This window comes from Callorhinus ursinus, unplaced genomic scaffold (assembly GCF_003265705.2).
Source record: "Callorhinus ursinus isolate GAN/ISIS: 27379988/994484 unplaced genomic scaffold, GSC_fseal_2.0 scaffold59, whole genome shotgun sequence".
Taxonomy (NCBI): Eukaryota; Metazoa; Chordata; class Mammalia; order Carnivora; family Otariidae; genus Callorhinus; species Callorhinus ursinus.
In genome coordinates, this window is record NW_027397121.1 from 5,902,837 (window position 1) to 5,930,250 (window position 27,414).

The 27,414-nt window shown below is 39.3% G+C and overlaps 1 protein-coding gene across 7 annotated transcripts in view; it reads right to left on the minus strand.

The window, feature by feature from the left end:
* BLTP3A (bridge-like lipid transfer protein family member 3A) overlaps nucleotides 1-27,414 on the minus strand; it is a 62,875-nt gene that overhangs the window by 33,989 nt on the left and 1,472 nt on the right. The window contains exons 1-5 of one of the 7 annotated variants that reach the window (XM_073884952.1): nucleotides 12,235-12,516; nucleotides 12,054-12,132; nucleotides 1,299-1,418; nucleotides 1,117-1,155; nucleotides 333-423 (exon numbers count right to left, since the gene is read on the minus strand). In XM_073884952.1, coding sequence (XP_073741053.1) covers nucleotides 333-368 — 36 coding nt within the window. In that variant the 5' untranslated portion in view covers nucleotides 369-423; nucleotides 1,117-1,155; nucleotides 1,299-1,418; nucleotides 12,054-12,132; nucleotides 12,235-12,516. Of the gene's footprint in view, nucleotides 1-331; nucleotides 424-1,116; nucleotides 1,156-1,255; nucleotides 1,419-1,580; nucleotides 1,598-12,053; nucleotides 12,133-12,234; nucleotides 12,517-19,321; nucleotides 19,339-27,414 lie in introns of those variants that run through there. The other 6 variants (XM_073884951.1, XM_073884948.1, XM_073884950.1 and 3 more) reach the window with 6 other exon arrangements.

The following is a 27,414-nucleotide window of genomic DNA, read 5'->3' on the forward strand; positions in this document are numbered from 1 at the left end:
AAAATCTTAAACAAACAAAAAAAAAGACACAGTATCCAGAAGTATTTACAGATGGAATCATATGGTGTCTGGGATTTGCTTTCAAATACTACAGTGCGCGCGCGCGCACACACACACGCACACACACACAGAGCAGGAAAAAGGTGAAACTAGAATGGTAAAATGTTGATAGCTGTTGGAAGTTAGATCTTAGTTGCATGGGGGTTGATTACACTATTCTCTCCACTTTAGTGTAGGTTGGAAAATTCCCATAATAAAAAGTTTATTTTTCACTAAAAGTTGATATGGAACAGGTAACATGTTGGAAATAATAGGGACCTAAGGAACTAACCTCTGTCCTGAAGCGAGGGCAATGGGAGACTGTCCATTTGGGGGCCGAGGCTCCTCACATGTTTTCATCTCCACCTCTACCTTATCCAGACACTGAAATAAAAGCCACGGAGAGCTAAGCATCTGCACAAAAACCTACACATTGAGTCTTATTCATCCCTATACTCTACTGCCTAGTTGAGTGCTGTGCCTATAGAGAGCAGACAATAAATGTTTGTTGAATGAATGAACAAACTGAAATGCAAGAAGAGGCCTCATCTTCCCTCTTCCATGTCCATTAGCAGCAAAACTCCAGGACAAGCATGGGATTAGCTCACAGCAGAAAACTAAAACATAAATCCAAGTTACAGAAGTATTACTATCCCTGGGGATTCCAATCTTTGGATAAAGACATGCACTGATGAGTTCCTGAAGGGCTTTCAGCTGATAATCACCCAATAGTCAACACAAACCAAATTTCTAATTTTTTCTCTGTCAGGATTCCAAAGGAAATCCAAAAGTAGAACCTGGGCAGCAAAATTTGTTATAAAAAACAAAAGGCAAAACAACCAACTCAGGACTCCTGTGTCTTGTGTCTCAGTGCTAACTGAGATTAGCACAGTAATTTCAGAATAAGCCCAGACAATAGTCCCTCTGTCTCAGAGAGAAGCTCACAGGCCAGACAGAGCAATCACCACTCCCAAAAGGGATAGCCTGTCAGGACTCCTCCCCATTTCCTCTCAGATCTTTTAAAACCCCACCCCAACCATCCCCATTTGATTACTTGCAATCAAGAAAGGCCATTACCAAGCAAATGGGATGTGTCTTCAACTTTGTCCACTGGATCTGAAAGAGGAAAGCAACACTCAGGGCTGTGGGAGCTGCCCCTCAAGAAAGCATGCCTGCTGGTCAAGGACAGCAACAGCACTCTGACCCCCATTCTCACCCGAATGGAGGCCCTGTTGCAGTAGACCCGAGTAATGGCTAACCAGGTGGGCAGCTCCAGCACATTCTGTAGAACCTCTTCATCCAGCTCCAGGTTGGTCAGCTGACCCTCCCCTTTCAGGGTGCTCAAATTGATTTTGTCCGGGGAAAGATTCTTGGTGAACCTGAAAAGAGTAAAGATAAGAAGCTATTATTTCCATGGAAATCCACAAAATGAGCATTATAGCCAACACTTTTCAATTTGGAGAAAAGAGAAAGTTAAAGAACCAATGTTGACTAATGACCACACTGTCTCTATGCCAAGTAAGATGTTAGGTCAGACCTACCGTTCTACTCATGATTGCGTCACCTTTCTACTCAAGCACCTACGATGGGGATTCTGGAGAAATGGCTATCGAAGTGGCAACATAGCCTTTGGTATTTCTGAATCCCCACATTAAAACAGAGCAACTAGATAACACCACAAAAAGCCCACGGATAACATCCGTAACAAAACTAGATGATAAAGCATCCTCATAAACCCCCATATAGAGAAAAACATCAATGGCCGGAAGACACAAGTACTATAAGCAGCTGTGCAGATCAACATAAAGGGAAGCAATAGGTCATCTGACAGACCAGAGAACGGAAGAAACCCAAATAACCAAGTTTTAAATGAAAAGCAATGTGGGCCAATCTGATCACAGACTGAAACTAGTGGGGTTGAGTCCACTGTAAGGGGTCCCCAGTGAGGCCTAAAGGACCTGGAGCAGTCTAGCCTCACAAACTCATAGAACTAACCAAGGCTCCTTCCTAGGCAGGGCACTAACGCTGAAAAGAAACTGCTGAGAGGAATCCAAATTGAACAAGATAGGGAAAACAGAAACAAAGAGATGGTACAAACAAAAGTGGGGGGGAGGGGCAGGGGACAGACCAGGATATCTCAGAAAGCAAGTTACATTTTTTAACACTACTTGAAACAGATGAGGGAGCTCTATGAAGTTAGAATGTGGAACAGTAACAGGCTAATTGTTGGCTTGTTAAGTAGGGTCAAATGAAATCCCAGACCCTTACACATACCTTTACTCATGTGATCCAAGAACACCCCCCTCCCCACCTATAGTCCTGCCAAAGGGAATAAGCCTGAATCGCATCATGCTACTAGGTCCAGTTGCTAATTTGTAGGAAATACAGAGGACAGAGGGAAACTCCTGAACTGCACCATAAGCATGCAACCAGCAAAATACAGACCATGGGAAACTATATAGGTCAAGTGGCCTGGACATAATTCCCACAGGTCAGTCTTTGCACTGTTCCGCACTTAGTGTCTCCAGTCTGCTCATGTGCTCTTGCCACCCCCTTTCCTGAAGCATCCTTTTTTTTAATTTTTAAAATTTTTTAATTTTTAATTTTTTAATTTTTTAAATTTTATTATGTTATGTTCGTCACCATACAATACACCATCAGTTTTTGACGTGGTGTTCCACGATCCATTGTTTTTGCATAACACCCAGTGCTCCACGCAGAACGTGCCCTCCTTAATACCCATCACCGGGCTAACCCATCCCCCCACCCCCTCCCCTCTAGAACCCTCAGTTTGTTTCTCAGAGTCCATCGTCTCTCATGGTTCGTCTCTCCCTCTGATTCCCCCCCTTCATTTTTCCCTTCCTTCTCCTAATGTCCTCCATGCTGTTCCTTATGTTCCACAAATAAGTGAAACCATATGATAATTGACTTTCTCTGCTTGACTTATTTCACTTAGCATCATCTATACCTTCAGTGCCATCCCGATCAAAATTCCAATGACATTTTTCAAAGTGCTGGAACAAACAATCCTAAAATTTGTATGGAATCAAAAAAGACCCCGAATCACCAAGGAAATGTTGAAAAAGAAAAACAAAGCTGGGGGCATCACGTTGCCTGATTTCAAGCTATATTACAAAGCTGTGATCACCAAGACAGCATGGTACTGGCATAAAAACAGACATATAGACCAATGGAACAGAACAGAGAACCCAGATATGGACTCTCAACTCTATGGTCAAATAATCTTTGACAAAGCAGGAAAAAACATGCAATGGAAAAAAGACAGTTTCCTGAAGCATCCTTACCACAATCTGCCATTCAAGGCCCAATGCAAGACTTCTCACTGAGGCTCTTTCCCTCACTGCTGCAACTCACATGAAACTTTTTTTTCTTCTACATCTCTGGACTCTGTTACACACATTTAAGTCATAATCACAGAGGGTCTTGGGATATTTTCTCATTCTCTCCTATGTAACCACCCTATGTGATTAGATATGAAGCCCCGTGAGGTCAGGGGCTCAGTCTTAGCCATCCCTCCTAAACAAAATGGTCACCTGACACACCTACATACCTCTCAGCTAACTATCCTGCTGGCTACCTACTCCCAGCTCCCTTCTCCCATCTTTTTGGTTAGATCAATTTAAGGCCAGTTCCTCACAGCATATCCCTCTCTCCTGTATGACAAATTGTCTATGACAAATCTCATGCCTGTAATTCTCACTGTTGCTGCCTCTCAGAGTCACCACCTTCCACCCCAATAATGAATTGTATTTTGCCCTCCAACCATACCTATACTTAGCCCTTACATATATTAGATGCTAATAATTGACTTTAGAGTTACATATTATTTACCAACTTTTATTTTTTCACATATATCCTTTCCTATGACTAAGCTATATTTTAGTGGTTTTGGTTTTCCTTGGACAGTAAGATCGTGATATGCAAGAGTTTTATCTTCAGTTTTTTTCTACAGTGCCTAAAATGGTACTATGTAAAAAGGTTCTTTAACAATTTTTAAATGATAGTAAAAAAATTTTTAGAAGTTTATAAACATGCAAAAAAATACAACATGATATTAACGGATTCATAGGAATGCATTGGCATGATGACAAATCAGGAAACTGCTTACCCCTGAGACAAGGGGAAGGGTCCACAGGAAGCTGCAACTATACGAATAACACTTATTTGTCACGTTGGGAGGTGACTGTATGGCTATTCATTATATTACTCTCTAAACCTTTTTGTAAAGCAAATATTTCATAATTCCAAGATCTCTATAAATTCCCTATTATATGTACTTACTGTTGGGAGAGCTACTCCTCCATGGGTCTCTCATACTCCTACATGTCTTGCTGAGTATGCCAAAAATGCATGACCCTGACCACTCCTTACCCAGGCCACTTTTCAGAACTGTGTTTGAAAGATCAGCTTTGGGGGATGACGTAATGTGCCCCACCCTAGGACATACAGCAGGCTTGCTTACCACTTACTATAAAAACAATGGATTCCCCAAGTTCAATGTTCCATTCCTATAACATATGTGCAAGCATCCATCTGGGCCCATTCGTGTCACTCCGATGGGACTTATGGGGGCAAGGAGAACTAATGCAAACATATGCTTATGCTACTTGCTGGACCATGAGTAATAAAGTCCTTGGTCTCTGATCCAGGAGTCTCTTGTGCTCTGTCAGCCTCCATGAACTACAGCAGGCTAATTATTAGCTTCTAGGCAGGATAAAATAAAATCCTATACCCTTACACATACTTTTACTGACTTTAATTCATAAAAAAAATTTTAATCAATATTTACTGGGTATGAGCCAATTTTATTCTCTGGACCCAAAAGACAAGCTTTCTACAATGGCTCCTATCCTCTGAAAACTAACTTGCTACAGAGGGAAAGAGAATTTCTCTTTTCCTTCAAAGAACGGCCATCTACAGGGAAATAGGACTGGGTGTGAAATAGAAAAAAGAACATCTTACACACTTCCACTACATAAAACAAGAACAACAATTGAAACTAAAGGAAGATATAGTACATGCCCCTTAGGAACCTGGAGGAAACACAATCCTGCAGGAAGGAAAGGAAGGCAGAAAACAGAACTCAACATTATTTGTACTCATTAGGTACAGGTAGGCTTTCTTTTTCAAGCCCCTTTTATATTTAAATAAGATATTACAATTATTTACTTCTAGCAACCTTTCCTCTACACTTAAGTATTCAGGGAAGCCATATCAGCTCACAAATTGGGGTGAGGCATCCTTCAGAAGTATTAGTCTTAAAGATAAGAATTTTTGAAGATGTGTGGCGCCTAGGTGGCTCAACCGTTAAGCATCTGCCTTCGGCTCAGGTCATGATCCCAGGGTCCTGGGATCGAGACCCGCATCAGGATCCCTGCTCCGCGGAAAGCCTGCTTCTCCTTCTCCCACTCCCCCTGCTTGTGTTCCCTCTCTGTCAAATAAATAAATAAATAAAATCTTTAAAAAAAAAAGAATTTTTGAAGATGTAAAATTAGTTTTGAAGACTGTAACTGTATGTCTGTTCCTTTCCTCCCCACAAATTGTGATAAGACCCCACCTCCCTGCCTCAACTGGGAAACATGGTAAGTGTGAGTCACTGTCAGAGATGGGAGTAAGGACTCCTTTAACATGCAGGAGAGAAAAGGCTGAAAATCACAAAGACAAACTACTTTTCTTTATGATAAAAACCATTTTTAAGAAAAGAAAGTGATAGGGACTTTTTGAAGTATGTTCCTCTCTGAAAAAAAAAAAGGAACATACTTTGAATGAAACATAAACACAGATCTCTTTCTATTTCAATGTATCATCCTCCATTCCCAGTATGCCTATTTCTATCCTTACCACCCAGGTGTCTACAAATTGAAATCTGGACAAGTTTAAAACTGAATTAATGTTCCCCAGAAAGCCTTTCCATTATATCCCACTATAGCTCCAAGAACAGATTTTCATCCCTTGTCTCTCTAATGCTATAGAGAACTGAGGACAGGGAACAAAATTATCAATGAAGCTAGTCAAAATCAAGCTTGTAAAGACAAGACCAACCAACTGAAAACAACAGGCCCATAGTTGGTAACCAGCAGAGTTCTATGAACTTTGTAACCATGCCATCTGGCAAATGACAGCACTGACTTCTTCAGGGCAGTTCTGTGGAGGAGAGAACCCTGTGCCCAATTTATCCTGATAGTAACCAGGCAGACTTATCTTGGAAATAAGTTCAAGTGTAAACACCAGCCAGCCAGGACAACAGACTAATCTCAGTGAGGATGCTCACCAGCCTCTTGGCATACTACAAAACCCAGGAGAACCTGTCTTCTTACCCCAAAGTGGATGAGATGTGGATGAAAAGTGATCATTCATATTTCCAGGTAGGGCATAGAAGATAACCAAGAGGATAAACTTCCTTTTATTATATAATTTTGGCTATCAGAATAAAAAATCTCTCTAGAGATTACCTGTAGGTCTGCTGGACCACATGGTTGTTCTCCCCTAACAGTAATAATGATATATATTTGCTTTTTCATTTACCAATTTACTTTTAGTATTCAACAAAAGATGGATAGCATATTATTAGCTTCTCAAAAAACGCAGTAAGAATTCCTCAACTGATTTTGACTGCATTTTACAGCAATAACAAAGAATTGGTAAAAAGGTAATCCATGGGGCCTGGTGTGGAGGATTGTGGAGGTTTGCTCAACCAAGGAAACCAGATCTGAGATCTGATCTGAAACCACTTTATTCAGCATCTGTGTTCCTAATTGAGGATAGTATCATTGATTCCAGGGTTGTTGAAAAGGCTAATGGAAGCCTGCTATTTATTCCACTTCAAGTATGTGGGGAAACATTTTTCTGGCCATCTGTCACTGTTACAGAGCATAGAGGCTAAGATGAAATCAAGTTGGAGAAACAGATTTTGATCAGGTTTCATCTCTGCCAGGGGATTGCAATCTGCCAAAGAGACAACAGAGAAAGACTCTCAGACATCTTTGTGAAAATGTACCACAATGTTAGGAAGTGAGAATTCTTAGATTTTCAGACTCACAGAATTTCAGAGTAGAAGGAATCTTAAATAATCATTTAGTACAAATCTACAATTTGCAAATGGCCAGTGAGTTAAATGACTTGTCCAGCGAGCCAGTGGTAAACCTGCAATTAAGTAAATGCCAGAAATGAGACTTAACCCAGCATTCATTCAATTTTCTACCCTGTATCCTGTAATTCAACACTTTTATTGTTAATAATACAGTGAATAAGTTGCATAAGCAGTCTGCTTCAGGTCCCACAGAAATTGAACGCCCACAAAAGCAAAAATGTCTGCAAATACACTTCGTTTCCTTCACTTCTTTTTCCACTAAGGTGATCACAGCTCAGGCCTTGGTTTCTAAGCTTCCTACCCAAATCCATATCAAAGTATTTTCACTGCCCAGCCACACCACAGGCATATCTTTTAGCAAAAATATAACACATCAAGCCATTGGTTTAAACACAGGACCCCTAAATCATCTAAACAAACGATCTCAATCACTAAAGTAGTTAACATTATTCCATCCTGGATAACGTGATGGAATATGCCATTCAATCTTAGACGTTTGCCCTAATAGGTTTTACTCTCAAAACTTCTACATGAACAGATATATGCCTTTCTTAGAAGAAAATTCTCCTTCTGGATTTTCGTTTTCAAAATTTTTAATTGTTTAAGGTGCAGTTTATATACAATGGCTTATTTCTGAACTTTATATTTTGTTCTGCTGATCTGCTTATCTTTATGCCAATACCACACTGGCTTTATTATGGTAACTTCATTTTAAGTCTTAAAAATAAGTAGTATAAACTTCATTTTTGCTTTTTTTCCCAAGATTATTTTGGCCATTCTAGGTCCTTTTCATTTCCATATAAATTTTTTAATCAGCCTGCCACTTTCTCTTGGGGCGGGGGGGAAGCAACTGCTGAAATTCTGATTGGGACTGCATAGTTGAATTTGGGGAGATTTGACATATTAACAAAAATGAATCAGCCTATCCTTGAACATGGTATACAATCAAAGTAGGCATATTTATTTGGATCTTTTTTAACCTCTCTAGGCATATTTTATAGTTTTCAGTATACATCTTTTCTTCATATATATATATGTACAGTAAAGGAATATTTACTATTGTAAAGGAAACTAAAATTTTTTTCTAGTTGTTTGCTGCTAGAAGATAGAAATAAAAGCGATATTTTTATATTGACCTTTTCTTTAAGATTTTGAGTAATCTCTACACCCAACATGGGGCTCAAACTTATAACCCCGAGATCAAGAGTCGTACACGCCACCGACTGAGCCAGCCAGGTGCCCATATATTGACTTTGTATCCTACAACCTTACTAAATTCAGTTATTAGCTCTAGTGGTTGTTTTGTAGGTTCCTTAGGATCTTCTATGTAAACAATTATATCTGTGAATAGAGACAGTTTTACTTCTTCATTTCCAATCTTTATGAAAACTGGTATTTATATATTGATCTTGTACGTTGCAACCTTGCTAAGCTAACTTACCAGTTCTAGTAACTTCTTTTTAAAGAAGCCGTAAGATTTCTATATAGACATTCATGTTGTCTGCAACATCTCTGTCAGGCTTCTGTTACCGTGTTAAACAAGATGGGAAGTGTTTCCCTTCTCTATTTCCCTAAAGAATTGGTGTTAAATTAGTATTATTTCTTACTTAAATGTTCAAAAGAAGTCATGAGGGGCACCTGGGTAATTCAGTCAGTTAAGTGACTGCCTTCAGCTCGGGTCTTGATCCCAGGGTCCTGGGATCAAGCCCCGCATCGGGCTCCCTGCTCTGTGGGGAGCCTGCTTCTTCCTCTCTCTCTGCCTGCCGCTCCCCCTGCTTTGTGCTGTCTCTGTCAAATAAATAAAGTTTAAAAAAAAAAAAGTCATCAATAAAGCTATCTGGACCTGGAGTTTTTTTTATTAAAAAAGGTTCTGATAACAAATGTAATTTCCTTAATAGACATAAGGCTACTCAGATATTCTATTTCATTGTCAGTTCTGGTAAGTTATGTTTTTCAAATTATCATGTGCATTTCATCTAAGTTGAATTTTTCTGACAAAAGATATTCATAATATCCCTTAGTACCTTTTAACATCTGCAAGATCTATCTATATCCCCTCTTTCATTCCTGGTAGTATTTATGATTTTTTTCTTGATCAGTTTCACTAAAGGTTAATTTTTATATTTAAAAAAAAACTTTTGTCTGTATTAATTTTCTCTATTTTTGTCCTATTTTCAATTTCAGTGATTTCTACTGTTTTTCCTTTATTCTACTTACTTGGATTTATTTTGTTCATCTTTTTCTAGCATCTTAAGTTGGAAACTTCAGTCACAGATTTTTAAACTTTTTCCTAATATAAATGTTTAAAGCTATATATTTCCCAACACTCATTTTATTTGCTACATCCCACAAGTTTTGATATGTTGAATTTTCATTGCCAACTAGCTAGAAATATTTTCCAACTTCTTTTATGTTTTCTTTGACCATGAGTTATTTAGAAATGTATTTTTTTTTTAAAGATTTTATTTGACAGAGAGAGACACAGCAAGGGAGGGAACGCAAGCAGGGGGAGTGGGAGAGGGAGAAGCAGGCTTCCTGCGGAGCAGGGAGCCTGATGCAGGGCTCGATCCCAGGACCCTGGGATCATGACCTGAGCCAAAGGCAGACACTTAACGACTGAGTCACCCAGGTGCCCCTAGAAATGTATTTTAAATATTCCAAATTTACAGGGTCTTTCTAGTTATCTTATTGGTATTGATTTTTTTTAAGATTTTATTTATTTGAGAGAGAGAGAGAGAGAGAAGAGCATGAGAGGGGAGAGGGTGAGAGGGAGAAGGAGGCTCCCCGCTGAGCCAGGAGCTGGATGTGGGACTCGATCTCAGGACTCCAGGATCACGACCCAAGTGAAGGCAGTCGCCCAACCGACTGAGCCACCCAGGCACCCTTATTGGTATCGATTTTTAATTTAATTCCATACTACAGTCAGGGAATATACTATGTAACTTCCCAATACTATGAAATGTGTTGAGACATATTTTGTAGTTTAATGTAGGGTCTATTTTGGTGAACATTCCCTGTGCACTTGAAAAGAACATATATTCTTTAGTTGTTATGTACAGTGTTCTATTAGTGTCAACTAGGCAAGGCAATGCATAATGTTACTCAGATCTTCTAATTTTTTTATATTTTTTGTTTTGTTTTAAAGATTTTATTTATTTGATATTATTTGTTTATTTGAGAGAGTGAGACAGAGTGCATAAGCAGGGGAGAGGGAGAAGCAGGTTCCCCGCTGAGCAGAGAGCCCCACATGGGCTCGATCCCAGGACTCTGGGCCAAGGCAGATGCTTAAGTGACTGAGCCACCCAGGCGCCCCAGATCTTCTATATTTTTATTGATATTTCTCAAGTTGTTCTATCAACTACTGAGGGAAGAGTATTAAAAACACCCAACTATAATTGTGGATTTGCCCTTTTATGCTTTTTTTTTAAGATTTTATTTATTCATTTGAGAGAGAGAGCCCACAAGCTTTTAATTGTTTTGTTTCGTGTGTATTTTTTTTTTTTTTTAGATTTTATTTACTTATTTGACAGAGAGAGAGAGATAGCAAGAGCAAGAACACAAGCAGGGGGAGTGGGAGAGGGAGAAGCAGACTCCCTGCTGAGCAGGGAGCCCAGTGCGAGCTCGAGCCCAAGACCCTGGGATCACGACCCGAGCCGAAGGCAGACGCTTAACAACTGAGCCACCCAGGAGCCCCTCGTGTGTATTTTTCTTAACTCTTGTTTTTTAAGATTTTATTTGAGAGACAGAGAGTACACATGTGCACACATGGGCGGGGGGAGGAGGGAAGGAGTAGAGGGAGAGGAAGAGAGAGAATCTCAAGCAGACTCCCCACTGAGCACAGAGCCCAATGTGGGGCTTGATCTGATGACCCCTGAGACCATGACCTGAGGCAAAATCAAGAGTCAGACGCTTAACCAACTGAGCCGTCCAGGAGTCCCTTGTTTCATGTGTATTGAAGCTGTTTTATTAAGTTCATACACATCGACTGTGTCTTTCTGATGAAATGATCCTTCTACTATGAAATGTTTCTCTCCAGTAGTAAACTTTGTCTTGAAGTTTATTTTGTCTGATAATATAGCCACGCCAGCATTCCTGTGCTTACTGCTCACATGATGTACCTTTTTTCATCTTCTCACTTTCAATCTGTGTTTATCCCTTTTTCATCCGGTCTGACAACCTATGCTGTTAATTGGAGTGGTCAATCCATTTACATTTAATGTAATTATTGATACTGGTTAGATTTTGGTTTACCATTCTATTTGTTCCATCTGGTTTTTTCCTCTATTCCTCCTTCGCTGCCTTCTTTTGAGGTTAACCTATTTATTTTTAGTGTTTCATCGTAATTATTTTATGGGCTTTTTAGTTTTATCTCTTTACGTGTGTGTGAGACAGAAAGAGAGAAACTGCTCTAGGGATACAATATGTAAACTTAACACAATCCACTTACAGCAAATATTGTACTTCACATAAGAATGTAAGAACCTTTGCAAAATAGTTCATTTACTGCCCTTCACCTTCTGGACTATAATTGTCATATTTATTACATCTACAGTAGTCCCCCTTTATCCACAAGGGCTACATCCTAAAACCCCCAGTGGATGCCTGAAAATGCAGACACACTGAATCCTATATATACTGGTTTTTTTTTTCTATTAATACGTAACTGTGACAAAGTTTAATTTATAAATTAGGCACAGTAAGAGATTAACAATAATAAAATAGAACAATTATAACTATATACTCTAATAAAAGTTATGTGAATGTGGGCTCCCTCTCTCAAAATATCTTATTGTACTGTACTCACCCTTCTTATAATGATGTAAAATGATAAAATGCCCATGTGATGAGTTGAAGTGAGGTGACTGACGTACGTACTATGACACAGTGTCAGGCTACTACTGACCTTCTGATGATATGTCAGGAGGATAATCCGCTTCTGGACTGCAGTTGACCACAGGTAACCGAAATCATAGAAAGCAAAACTGTGGATAAGGGGGACTACTGTACTTATGTCACAGACCTACAACTAGGTCTTGTCTTTTCAAGAAATTGAGAATAAAAAATATATAGTCTTTTACACCTACATTTCCAGTGTTCTTCACTCTTTCCTATAGATCCAAATTTCCATCTGGTATCATTCCTCTCCAATCTGAAGAACTTCCTTCATTATCTCTTATAGTACTACTAGGATTCTCTCAGTTTTCATTTGTCTAAAAATGCCTTTTTCTATTTTTAAAAAACATTTAAGCTGGATATGGAATTCTAGGTTGAGAGCTTCTTTCAGCATTTTAAAGATATCATCCCACTGTCTTCTTGCCTCTGTTGTTATTGATGAGAAGCGAGCCGTTAATTTAGATCGTTGTTCTCCTTTGTGTGATAAGTCATTTTTCTCTGGCTGCTCTCAAGTTCTTCTCTTTCTCCTTAGTTTTCAGCAATATGACTGTGATGTGCCTGGAGTAGTCTTTGTATCTATTTTGCTTAAGGTTGACTGAGCTTCTTGGATTCTATAAATCTGTTTAAAAGTTCTGTTAGAACCTTTAGCCATTATTTCAAGAACAGCTCTATTCCAATTAATTCATATACCATATACACATTCATTTTTTATTATGTTAATCACCATACAGTACATCACTAGTTTTTGATGTAGTGTTCCATGATTCATTGTTTGCATATAACACCCAGTGCACCATGCAATATGTTTAAAATGTGCAATTCAATGGTTTTTAGTATACTCACAGAGTTGTGCAACCATAAGCTCAATCAATTTTAAAACGTTTTCATTACCCTCTTCCAAAAAAACCTGTACCCTTCAGCTATTATCCCCATTTTCCCTATTTCCCCTAACCTGGTAACCATTATTCTATTTTCTGTCTCTAAAGATTTGCCTATCCTGGACATTTAATATAAACAAAATTATATAACATATGGTCTCTTGTGACTAGCTTCTTCCCCTTAGCATATTTTCAAGGTTCATCCATGTTGTAACAGGAATCAGAACTTCTTTCCTTTTTATGGTTAAAAATACTCCATTAAATGGATATTCCACATTTTGTTTATCCATTCATCAATTGCTGAACATTTGGGTTGTTTCCAGTTTGGGGATATTATGAATAATGCTACTATGAACATGCAAGTACAAGTTTTTGTGTGGACATATGCTTTTATTTCTGTTGGGTATACATGTAGGAATGGAACTGCTGGTAAAATGGTAACTCTTTACTTTTTCAGGAACTGCCCGGCTGTTTTCCTTAATGGCTACACCATGTTACAGCCCTACCAGCTGTGTTTTAGAGTTCCAGTTGCTCCACATCCTCACCAACATTTGTTATTATTTCTCCATATCTTCACCAACACTGTTATTATCTGTCTTTTTTTATTAGTCATCCTTATAGCCATTCTAATTTTGATCTGCATTTCCTTGATGGCTGATAACATTGAGTATCTTTTCATATGTTTGTGGCCATTTATGCATCTTCCTTAAAGAAATGTCTGAGGCACCTGGGTGGCTCAGTCCATTAAGCGTCTGCCTTTGGCTCAGGCCATGATTCCAGGGTCCTGGGACTGAGCCCTGCATCAGGTCCCCCACTGATTCTCTTCCCTCTGCCACTCCCCCTGCTTGTGCTCTCACACACTCTCTTTGTCAAATAAATAAAATCTTTGGAAAGAAAGAAAGAGAGAGAGAGAGAAAGGGAGGGAGAGAGAGAGAAAGGTCTATTCAGATCTTTTGTTCATTTTTAAATTGGGTTGTCTTTTTATTGTTTAGTTGTCAACCATTATTTCTTCAAATATTTTTGTCTTGTTTTAGTTATCTACTACAGCATAACAAATCACTCCAAACCTAGTGCCATAAAACAGTAAGCATTTTATTAAGTTCACAGACTTTGTGCATTAGAAATTCATTCAAGGGACAACTGGGATAGCTTTACTCTGATTCATGAGTTTGGGGGTTTTATCTGGGACACCAAGAATAGCTGGGAACTGGTATCACCTAGTGGCTTCTTCACTTCACATGGTTGATTCCTAAGCTGAAATGTCTCAAAGGCCAGGCTGAGCCAGAACTGTTAACTGGAGCTCTGTGTAGCTTGGATGTCACTTCCACCTCGATTCTATTGGCCAAGAGAACACGTAGGATGGTAGATACCGCTGCAGCCATCTTTGGAAAATACAATCTGCCAGATGTCTTCTGTCTCCTTTACTTCTAGGACTCCAATTACACATATATTAATATTGTCCCACAGTAACTGAAGCTCTTTTTTTGTTTTTTAATCTTTTTTCTCTTTTCTTCAGAGTGAATAATTCCTGCACTCTATTTTCAAGTTCACCAACCCTTTCTTTAGCCATCTCCAATCTGCTGTTAAGCACATCTAATAAATTTTTCATTTCAGGTATTATACTTTTAAGTTCTAGATTTTACATTTGGTTCTTTTTATAGTTCCCACTTCTCTGCTGAGATTCTCCATCTGTTCATTTATTATTACCAAGTTTAATGTCCTTGGCTGATAATCCCAACAGCTGAGTCATCTTGGGGTCAATTTCTATTGACTGCTATTCTCAACAATGAGTCACATTTTCCTTCATTGCACATCTAGTTATGTTATTGTATACTGAACATTACTGAGATTCTAAATTCTGTCAATCTTCCTCTGAAGAGTGAATTTTATTCTACTGGGAAATTAACTTCGCTAGATTCATACTCCAAACTCTGTCTCCCCGACAAGGGGCAGCAGTTAAACCTCAGCTCAATTCATTCAGCTTTCCAACTACTGCCTTTTCTAGGCTCCATGAAGTCTTTCCCCATGCATGTTAAGGATCTGGACAATTTAAAAGCAGATTTTAGGGCTCCCTTTTCTGTTCTCCCTCCTTTCTGAGCTTTCTGCCCTCATTCTCCAGTCCCTCTTATAGTCCTGAACTCCATCCTCCAACTCCCCAAGCTAGTAAAACTGTAGACTTCTGCTTGAGTTCTAGCCACCACCCACCATGCAAACTGGGGCATATCCTCAGGCAAAAGAATTGTATAAATGAAAATCATGCCCGGTACAGTTCCCATCTTTCAAGTTTCCTAACAATTTCTGCCTCATTGTCACTTTCCAATGTCTTCAAGTAGTTATTTGTTTTTACATACTGTCCAGAGTTCATAACTGTTATCTCAGAAAGGGCTAGATCAATATAAGATATTCCTCTATTATTAGAAGTAGAACCCTTTTCTACTAGAAAAGGTATTTTCTCTTTGGTATTTTTATCATTGGTATTTTATCTTCCCCAAGAGGCAACCATGATGAATTACCAAAAATACATATGACCAGATGTACACAAATGTACCATCTCAAAAAAGTATGATAGGTGGTAATAGATAAATCATCCTCTTGGTCTTCTAATGAAGTGCTTATCATAAAAAAAATTGAAACAGGGGCACCTGGGTGGCTCCGTTGGTTAAGTGTCTGCCTTCAGCTCACGTCATGATCCCGGGGACCTGGGACTGAGCCAGGCATCAGGCTCCCTGTTCAGTGGGGAGTCTGCTTCTCCCTTCCCCTGCTCTTGTTCTCTCACTTGCTCATTCTCTCTCTCTCTCTGTCTCAAATAAATAATCTCAAAAAAATTGAAACTAAGGAATAAAAGAAAAAAGGTATAAAAGAAAAAATTATTTTATATATACTTTATATATACTTTTCTAAAACTTGCTTTTATTTTCAATGAACAATATATCTTGGGCATTTTACACTGTCAAATTTTTAAGTACTTTTTAATAATTGGGGGGTTATCTACAAGCAACACCTCTGTATGGAGAATTAAAATTTATTTAATTAAGTCCCAACTGATTGCTCTTTTACATTAATTTCATTAAAAGCCCTACTGGTTTTTCTTACTTGTTTGATTCCTTCTGTAGGATGATTTCATAAAAGTGGAATTGTACATTTTTACATTTTGACAGATATTGCCAAATTTCCCTCTATAAACATGGTACTGATTCACTCTCTACAACTGTAACCAATTATACATATTTCCCCACACCCATGGTAGTTGTGTAGTTGATGACTTGAAGCACTCCCATTTACCCTACCTTCCTGTCCCAATACTAGGCCAGTTGATATTTTGGAGATTATGCTCTCTTTCCTTAATGTTCAGCAGTAGCCCTGATGAACATTCTAATTCTCTTCCTTAAGCCTGGAGCCTTGCTAAAACCTAGCCTGTTTAGCTTAAGCCCCAATACTTTGTCTGGTTTGAACCAGTCTTTTTTTTTTTTTTTTTTTTTTAAGATTTTACTTTTTCAAAGTAATCTCTATACCCAACACGGGGCTTAAACTCACAACCCTAAGATCAAGAGTCACATGCTACACCAACTGGGCCAGCCAGGTGCCCCAAGCCAGTCTTCTTCTAGAACTGAATACTTGCAATCTGATCCACTAGCAAGGATCTACGCATGTAAGGCATGTTACATATGGACTCCTCATCTAATTGACCTTTAACATATTTGAGTACCACCTGGAATTATGGCTGTAATTTCTTATCCAATATCTTTTCCACATACCCTTTTCCTGGTCATCCTAAATTAGGACTAAAATAGTGGGGGCTCCTTATCAACTGTAACTCAGAGACAGCTGCCCTCTTCCCTCTCAATTCTTTAACCATTCAGTTCCCATATTGACAGGGTGCCAAATTCCTTCTATATCAGCCTTGAAGATATTACACTTCATGTCCCAAGTCTTGGCAAGTCTCACTTTATCAGAAACACTCCTTGTCATCCTAACATATTCCCTTTAATGTCCTTTGTCCTTCCATGTCCTGACAATTCCCAAACTTACATCAAGAGCAGAATTAATGAAATCTGAGTATTATATTTCTAATTTAAGACTTATACCTAGGCTCTTGGATTAACCAAAGTGAAACTGCAGTTGCTAATGCTTAGAAGAGGCCTATTCTACTAACGGGCATTGTTGGTCATTCACTACTGAATGTGAACAGATATATCTTCATGGCATAGCCTCAAACAATTATTTGAAGAAGTATGACATATAAATTATCTGAGCTTTGAAAACTGCTCAAGAAGGAAACTGAGAAAAAAAAGATTTCATACACGAGGCTGTCCTTAATTTTTGAGCAGAACTGGCCCTAACGTATGCTTATTTTAAGAGGCAGAGACTGCTCTGGGGCACCTGGGTGGCTCAGTTGGTTAAGCATCCGACTCTTGATTTTGGCTCAGGTCTTATCTCAGGGTCGTGAGTTCAAGCCCCACATTAAAAAAAAAAAAAGGCAGAGACCGCTCAAAATGAGCCATGTTTCACATCTGGTGGTGAAAGAAAAGCCCTAGCAATTGAGAAAGAATGCTCAATTAATGTGTACTACTTTGAGTAGTTTCCCCTGCAGAGATCATTCAATGAACAAATACCTAAGATAGCGGCACATTCACTGACTGAAGTAAATAGGTTCAAACCATGTAAGTAGTTGTGGAGGAAACAAAAGAGCTTAAAATAAAAACGAAGGTCTCTAACTCCAAGGAGGACTAGGTGCTCCTCAAGAGCTATAACTGTTTTCATTTAGATCTGTGTCTAGCACAAAGTCTAGGATAAGAATGCTCAACTGATGTTTACTGATAATAATACAAAGCGAATAAATGATAATTGCCAAATAGATGGAATGAACTAAAGGGTATATCCAACAATCCATCCATATTCTTTCATATACTGTAAACCAACCATAATACTCTGATGAACCAGACATGTTAAATCAGGTTTAAGAGTGTCATATGTAAACACGGAAAAAAATTTATCCGTGAAGCTGAGGTAGAAGGCACACCCTTCCCTTTAGAGACAATAAAAAGTGCAAAGTTTCTAAAAAGGAGAGAGAGAGACATTAGTATATTCTAAAAGCTCTTTCCAGAAGCTTTTACAATAAAAAAAATCAGGAAAAATTAAAAAGGATGACATTTCTCTGAGAACAAAAATTATTTTTAAAATAATAGCTAACAGGGACGGTTGGGTGGCTCAGTTGGTTAAGCGTCTGCCTTCAGCTCAGGTCATGATCCCAGTGCCCTGGGATCAAGTCCCGCATCAGGCTCCTTGCTCAGCAGGGAACCTGCTTCTCCCTCTGCCTGCAGCTCCCCCTGCTTGTACCCTTGCTCACTCTCTCTCTCGCCCACACTCTCTCTAACAAATAAATAAAAACTAAAAAAAAAATAAAAAATAAAATAATAGCTAACATTTAATGATTGCTTACTTTATTCTAGACACTGTCCTAATAAGCACTTTGTCATACATTTTTAATTAATTTATTTCTCTCAATGACCACATGATATAAAGGACAACTATTATCTCCATTTTACAGAAGAGAGAACTGAAGCACAGAAAGGTTAAATAACTTGCCCAAGATCATAGCAAGCTAGGATTCAAAATCAAGCAGTATGGCTCAAGAACTTGCAGCCTTAACTACACTATACCATCTCCCTGACTTTTTTTTCCCCTCTCTCACTTTTAACAAAATCAATAGAGGTGTAGAGGTTTGGAGTTTCAATTGCCTCAGACCCAGATCAATGGCAACAGAAAACATCTGAGCCCGATCTAGATGCCTGGTCATAGTATACAGGCATCTATGATCCAGCCTCTCTCTATCTTTCCAATATCGTCTCTAGCTATGTTCCGCCCTCAAACCCTACGTTCCAGTGACACAGAACTATATGCAGTCCCTTCTGTTTCTTAACTCAGTACCATTACTAATGCAGCTCCCTCTGCCCAGCATCACCTTTCTGCCCCTGACTATCTGTGCCCCTCAGGTTCCACAGATACTTCTTAATGCCTTACTGGGCTTACTGTTTACAGGTCTGTTTATTGCTGTAGGCAGCTGAGTCCCTGAAAGGGAATCTTGTCTCATTTGTTTTCAAGTTGCTAGTGCTTGGCATACAATTCAGGTGGTCAGTAAAAGTTTTCTGATAGAATCAGTGAATAAATAGTCTCAGAAACAGAGTCCTCAAGGCAGCCCAGGGTATGGGGCTATCTGAGGGGAAGGCTAGACTCCCTATCTGAGAATGGCTGACACACCACCTGGGTAGCTGACCATCTAACTATCTTGTAGCAAATCTTCCTCTAAGAGACTGAGCACCCTCTCCTGTGGCTCACGGCCAACTTCACCTGAAAGGAAGGGAGACAGTGAGGACTCTGCTGAGATTCAGGAAAACGATACCTTACAATACACTGCCAGGCCTCTAACTTCACATCAGCCTCTGTTAAGACATTTTCTCAAATGAAATGTATTCCTGAACTGCAGTCCCTTTTTTGACCTAAGTTAAAACAAAACAAAACAAAAAAACACAGATTTCAAAAAGAGAGAAAGAAGGAAACAAAATGAAAAGAAAAACAGATTTCTCTTAGAAATGGGAAATGCAGGTGGTGGCTCAGTCAATTAAGCATCTGCCTTCAGCTCGGGTCAAGATCCCAGGGTCCTGGGATTGAGCCCCGCATCGGGCTCCCTGCTCAGGGAGTCTGCTTCTCCCTCTGCTTCTGCCCCTGTGCATGCTTTCTCTCAAATAAATAAATAAAATCTTAAAAAAAAAAAAAAAAAAAAAAGGAATGGGAAATGCATGTTTTCAGCTCTGCCGGAGAAAGCACTAGACCAGAGGGCTGGAGGCACTCAGCTTCAATGAGCTTAGCCAATCCTTATGTGGATTTTCTATATATTGGAAATCTCCAACTTTCAAAAGACTCAGACATGCCACAAATGGCTGCCCAGCCCCCTGCCCCACCCCAACTACCACAGAAACCAGTTTTGGAAAACCAAAAACAAACTGGGAACTTCCAGAGTATTTGTGGAATCAAAAGCTATGAAATTAAGAGTAACTTAGGGGAGCTGACCCTGAATTAGAACTGGTCTAATGAGAGTGGCATTCCTTCTCCAAAAATGTTCTCTACGTTCCCCCACCCCCGCCCCCCGTGACTTAGCTGAAATGATATATCCTAAAGAACTGGGAATTCTGGTGCAAAAGTGAGAGGAGCAGGGCAGGCAGGCCTAGGAGGGCGGTATGGTAGTGAAGGGCTAAGGCTAGAATTGGGGCAACAGGGTACATGAGGAGGACCTTAGGAGGTGGGAAAGACATCAAGGGAAGAAAGAGTGTCAAGAGCAAACTTCAGCTGTTTTAGAATTTAGTCTAAGTCAGTGATTCTCAACACTAACAGACTCAATTCCACGAGTAGCACTGCCAAGAGTGACGTTTTCTAAAATAATGACAAACACTTGGTAAAGTTCAAAGCAATCTTCCCCCATGGTAGGTGCAGTCTGGAACATTCACTATAGTTTAAAGCTTACAATATTTTGTGTTTATTACAACAGAATAAGATTCTAGGTTTATATAATTTAAATGGGTAATTAACCTATGCATCTAACAAATATGCAAAACTCAAAAAGGACAAAGGACTATGCTTCTTTATGGGAGATTATTCTGCAAACTGGATGACATAAGCATCTCTAGCCCACTGACTAAATGCTGGTCACACCCCTTAATCACAACCACAAAAAGTCCTTGCTGAGATACAATGATCTCAATGATCTAAAAGACCTTACTCCAAGAAATGGGAGAGAAAAAAGTTTTTTCTTCTTCTCCATCTCCACTCCTTCAAATGGTTCCCCAACAACCAAGACGCAGAACTCCATCTACTGAGCTTACATTATATACAGTTAACCCACTATGGGTTTTGTGGGCTAACGTGGAAACCTACTCAACATTTAATACACTATTTCTACTGGAATACACACGCCAAATCCCAAACTTAGCAATAAAATTTGAGAACATACCACTTCCTAAGTCAGAGACTTAAATACACTGATCTCTCACCATCAATGTTCTAATTTTTAAAATGATAGGCTGACATCCAAGTTACACACGACCAACGCACTATAAAGACTAAGTATACATGTAAAATGATCATTGCTGTGGGCAAATAAAAAATGTCAATCCAACAAATATTTTATAACACATCTAGTCCTTATTTTTATGGCAAGAAGGTACAAACAACATACCCTTTACCTAAATTCTAATGTGTATTGCTTTACACTTAAATTTTCCCCTTTACTACAGATACTGATTGATTCTACAGCTTATAAATACTGAAAAATATTCTTTAGTATCTATAATCAGCATCAGTAGCAAATACTTGCCTCATCACACAAAAACAAAAGGTCCCTTAACAATACTAGGTGAAATGGGTTTCCTTGCCCTTCTGCTCCCCCCACCACTATTCCACTCCCTACGTCTAAGGTTCCCTGAATTCCAGCCATATGCTCCCATTCCACACACCTTCTCCTGCACCAACTCAAAGCACCCTCAAACTCTCTGATTTTCAAAGCAGCCAGGGGACCACAGTCCCCGCCATCATAGAGGGTATAGATAATTGAGCTGTGATGAAAAGAATCTTTTTGGGGGCACCTGGGTGCTTTAGTCAGTTAAGCATCTGCCTTCAGCTCAGGTCATCATCCCAGGGTCCTGGGATCGATCCCCCAAGTTGGGCTCCCTGCTCAGCAGGGAGCCTGCTTCCCCCTCTCCCCTCCCCCCAACTCATGTTCTCTCTCCCTCACTCTGCTCTCTCACTCAAATAAATAAATAACCTAAAAAAAAATATTTTTTTTCTTTCAATGATTAAAGCCATACTTACAGATTATTCAACCAGGTTCTAGATTAGGTGAAGGTAACTAAATGACCACTGATTTTTTTTTTCACTCTAAGAATACAGTATATGATTATGCTATGTTCTTAGGTTATGTATAAGTACATCCACTAGGACCCAACCCCATGTATATATTTCAGTTATTTCACCCATGCTGAGGTCAAAGTTTCCTCTGTAGTATGCCTTGATAGAAAAAAATGATAAACAGAAATAGCCCTTGTTCCCTTCTCTCCTTAAGCACTGATACAAAGAACATTCATCTCCACCTCTCTGTATTACAATGTTAAATGCAATTTCTAAATATTCAAAGGTCTAAATCCTTTAGATACCTTAGGCACAACCTTAAAGACGCTGAAAAGTATTATCTTCAGAAACTAACAGCAATCTCTCGAGTAACTTTAACAAATACTAGATAAATAATAATAGTCACTGTTTACTGAATACCTTTTCAGGACCACTTTTATAGGGGTGTCTGGGTGGCTCAGTCAGTTAAGCGGCTGCCTTCAGCTCAGCTCATGATCCCAGGGTTCTGGGATTGAGCCCCGCATAGGGCTCCTTCCTCAGTAGGGAGCCTGCTTCTCCCTCTCTCCCTGCCTGCTATTACCCCTGCTTGTGTTCTCTCTCCATCAAATAAATAAATAAAATGTTTTAAAAAAAAAAAAGACCATTTTTATAAATGATTTCTAATCCTCAAAACCACATTGTGCATTATTATTCCGCATTTTACAGATGAATAAACTGAAGCTTCAAGAAGCTAAAAGACTTGCAGAACACACAGCTTATAAGGGGCAGAGTCAAAATGCACGGCCACCTTTTGGAATCCAAAGTCCTGGTTCTTTCTGCTACATTGACGTGCCTCTCAATCAATTTTTCAAAGCAGGTAATTTCATTATTTGTGAACCGTACATTAAACTGTTGTGTGTCAGATACATAAAACAGTACTGCTTTAAATTCTTATTGCTTTTAAATACTACTTAAACACAAGACATTTTACAATAAACCTTGGAAAGCTGTAAAGATTGTAACACAAAGGCTATGAAATTCAAATTTTAGTTCCTTTAGTAAAGATGAAATGGTACGCAAATGGGGTGCCCAGCTTTCAAAACAGGATGAAACAAATATCCAAGGTATTCTGAAGACCAAATATTTAACAAAAGCCCAAATGCCTGAAGAACACCATTCCCTTTCTCTTAATGTACATGAATGCTATTCTGACAGGGAGCTAAGCCTCAGATCCATTCCAAGTAAGAAATGTTATGGGTTGGGGTGCCTGGGTGGCTCAGTCGGTTAAGCGTCTGCCTTCGGCCCAGGTCATGATCCCAGGGTCCTGGGATCGAGCCCCACATCGGGCTCCCTGTTCCACGGGAAGCCTGTTTCTCCCTCTCCCATTCCCCCTGCTTGTGTTCGCTCTCTCACTGTGTCTCTCAAATAAATAAATAAATAATCTTAAAAAAAAAAAAGAAGAAGAAGAAGAAATGTTATGGGTTAGGGGCACCTGTGTGGCACAGTCGGTTAAGCGCCTGACTCTTGGTTTCAGCTCAGGGCATATCACGGGTAGTGATCTCATGTGTTGTGAGATCAAGCCCCACATCCAGTTCTGCCCTCAGTGTTGAGTCGGCTTGAGTTTCTCTCCTCCTCTGCTATTTCCCCCTCCCCCATGCACATTCTCTCTCCCTCTCTCTCTCTGAAATAAATCAGTAAATCTTTAAAAAAAAAAAAAGGAAAAAAGATATGCAATGGGATAGTAGTTATAAAGTACCCTAATTTGAACAGTGCTCCAAAAAGATCTTGTGTTTTCAATGTTCTGACATTTGCTTCTGACTAAAATTTACCAATAGATCAGAATTTAAAAACTAAACAGACGTGAAAATAAAGCGGCCATCTGGTTTACCACAGATGAAGTAAAAAAATTTTCAAAACACAGCCGCCAGAATGGCTAAAATGAAAGAGATGAAAATACCAAGTGTTGACAAGGATGTAGAACAACCAGAACTCTCAAACACTTCCAGTGGAAGTGCAAATTGGTATAGACACTTGGGAAAACTTTTTAATAATATCTATTACAATTTAACATGTTCATATCCTACAACCCAGAAATTCTGCTCCTATGTATATCCCCAACAGATATGTGTACATTTGTTCACCAGAGGACATATACTAGAATGTTCCTAGCAGCACTGTTCATCATAGCCCTACACTGGGAAACTAACCAAATATCCATCAATAGTAAAATATATAAATATACTGAGGTACATTCACATAATAGAATGCCATACAGCAATAAAAATGCAGAATCTACAACTTGATGTAACAGGGTTTAATCTCACAAAAATGTTGAGCTAAAGAAGCCAGACATAGAAGCATTAACACAATATGATTCCACTTACATAAAGAACAAAAACAGATAAAACTAATCTGTGTTGTTAGAAATCAGGACAGTGGTTACCCCTTGATAAAGACAATGATAGAAGAAGACACAAGAGGGCTTCGTAGGTGCTGGCAATACTGTTTCTTCACATGGATGCTGGTGACAAGGGTATATTCAATTTGAAATATTCAGTAGATGAGAAGTGTAGAGCAGCAGAGTAGTAAAGAGAATCAGAGTGCCTACCTTCGAATCCCAGTTCCATCACTTACTAGTTATGATTTTGCGCAAGTTGCTTAACCTCTCTGTGTCATTTCTTCAATTATAAAGTAGGCCTAATAACTACCTCATAAGGATAGTCTGAGAATTACATCATTATAAGACTTTAAAGTGCTTATTCATACAGTTGGTTATTATTATTAAGTATTTGCTAAGTTAAAAAAATGCTTTATTCTAAAGCAACACAAAAAAAATGCAGAAAGGAAACAAAGGCATATATGATTTGACCATTACTGGAAAATGAACAAAATAATTATTTAGGAAATGAAGGTGATAATAAAGTCTAGTACAAAGAGACAGGACCTGGAAGTTGAGACAAACCTTAACCTCCACAAACCCTGGGCCAGCAGTGGGCCACTCTGAGCCTACAGCTCCCTACTGTCCCCTGGGGGCTGGCCATGATGATCTCTTCAGAAGGATGGGTAATAATGAGGGAAGACACTGATCAGGAACTAAGAGGGCTGAGCTCACAGTAGGCTCTCTTATTCTCCAAGAGGACTATGAAATCTTGTATGCTTCTGCATTTTACCTAATACTTATGTTTTTAAAATATCTATCATGTCTATCAGCTGTGTCTCTGTCACTCAGAATCACATTTCCTACAGCTATTTAGAGTAAATAATCAAGACTTCTGGTAGGTTTCTTTTTTTTTTAAGATTTTATTTATTTATTTGACAGAGAGAGAGAGCACAAGCAGAGGGAGTGGCAGGCAGAGGGAGAGGGAGAAGCAGACTCCCCACTGAGCAAGGAGCCTGATGTGGGACTCAATCCCAGGACTGTGGGAGCATGACCCGAGCTGATGGCAGATGCTTAACCAACTGAACCACCCAGGTGTCCCAAGACTTCTGGTACGTTTCTAAAAGAGCCAGTCAGGGGGTGCCTGGGTGGCTCAGTCGGTTGGGCATCTGCCTTCAGCTCAGGTCATGATCCTGGGGTCCTGGGATGAGCCCTGTGTGGGGCTCCCTGCTCCTCGGGGAGCCTGCTTCTCCCTCTCCCTCTGCCGGCCATTCCCCCTGCTTGTGCTCTCTCTGTCAAATAAATGGATAAAATCTTCTTTAAAAAATAAATAAATAAAATAAAAGAGCCAGTCAGGTGGGTTACTGTCATCCATACTAGGGTAGCGTCCCTAACTTCTCCACTCATGTTATAACAGTTACTCTTTACATAGCTACCTACTTCCATAGCTACCTACTTCCATGCTAGGCATTATAATAAATAGTTTATCCCCAATCCTCAAAAAATTCTGCTAGGTACATGGTATTCTTCCTTATTCTCACCTTCTACAGATAACAAAACTAAGGCTCAGAAAGGCTGACCTGTTCTTTAAGTGACAGAGCTGGAAGGCTAATCAGGCTTCTCTGGCTCCAGACCATGCTCTTTTCCTGAGCCATAGTCCCTTGACTTACTTGGCAATCAATCATATTTCTTCTTACGAAAGGTCATTAACTAAGGTGAGCTAAAACAAGAATAATCTAATGTAGTAAAAAAATCAATTTTGGATATTTTTTAAATGATTACTTTTGTTTCTAAGTAAAGGTCTTCTCTTGGGTCTATTTAAATGACTACTGTGCATTGAAGCTATTTGTACTACACAGCAGTCATCCAAACCATAGGTTAAAAGCCCTTAAAAGATGTTTACATTTCTTCGCTGCTGAATCCCCAGTGCCCAGATTAGAGCCTGGAACAGGCACTTAACGAAAATATCTTGAAGACCACCTCCCTCAAATCTTGTTTACCAAAATACTAATAAAGAAGATGCATTCTAACAAAATACTATTAATATCCGAAACTTCATGACCAAAATTAAACATGAGAGTCATTGGGATATCCTTCCTGCTGTTAAGACACTCTCCTCCAGGTCAACTGGCACTGTCATCATCAACAAATAATTATTAAACACCTACAAATGTTTCTTTAACATAGTAACTCAGTATACCTTATCCTCTCTTTCCCCATGAGATTTGGCAAGACACAGAAGCTGTAATTCCCCTCCAGGCAGGCCGGATTCTGTAGGTATCAGAGAGACCATACAGAGATACAAATGTCATACACGATTGGGCCATTTTTCCAGGATAAACAAATAGAAAGGCCCAAGAAGTCTGACTTGTCCCTCAACCAGATCCATGTCCTATGACCTTTTCCTGGAACCCTGATATTGCAGCCCCAAATAACCTTCTCTTCCTCTTCCTCCTTAGTCAACCACACAACACTGAAGAGCTCAGAAATTTCTCCCCATGTCTGTCATACCTATTCCTACTTCATCTAAAAGAGATACTCTGTTCACTAAGGATCCACTGAATATGTCAGCATATATTATGGAAGGTTTTCTTTAAAAATTCTGTACTCATAGAGAGTGCACAGAGTATGTGTGCACTAAAGGGAAAAATACCAGAATTAGAAAGCTGGGTTCTAGGGGTGCCTGGCTGGCTCAGTCAGTGGAACAAGTGACTCTTGATCTCAGGGCTGTGAGTTCGATCCCTGGGTTGGGTATAGAGATTACTTAAAAATAATAAAATCTTTTAAAAAGCAAGCAAGTAAGCAAACTGGTTCTATTCCACTATCTTACCTTCCATTGCAACTTGGGCAAGTTGTTTATCCTCTCTAGGCTTTAGTTTCCTCAGACATAAAATAAGAGAGTGGAACTAGTCAGGGAATAACCCCACTTATTTTCAAGAGGCCTTGCAGAATTCAAGCATGTGCTTTTGGGGTTCATAACTCTCCCCCAGAATTTACATAAAAAATGACCTGCTTTCATATGCAGATTTTTCTGATGAAGTCTATGGCTTATATCAAATTGTCACACAATTTGTGCCGTGGCCCAAAAGATAACTATAAGCTCACATTTTTATTGAGCACTTACTATGTGCTAGGCACTGTACTGTCTTTACATATATTTATTCATGTAACCCTCAAAATAACCCCTTGAGGGGCACCTGGGTGGCTCAGTAGGTTAAGCATCTGCCCTCGGCTCAGGT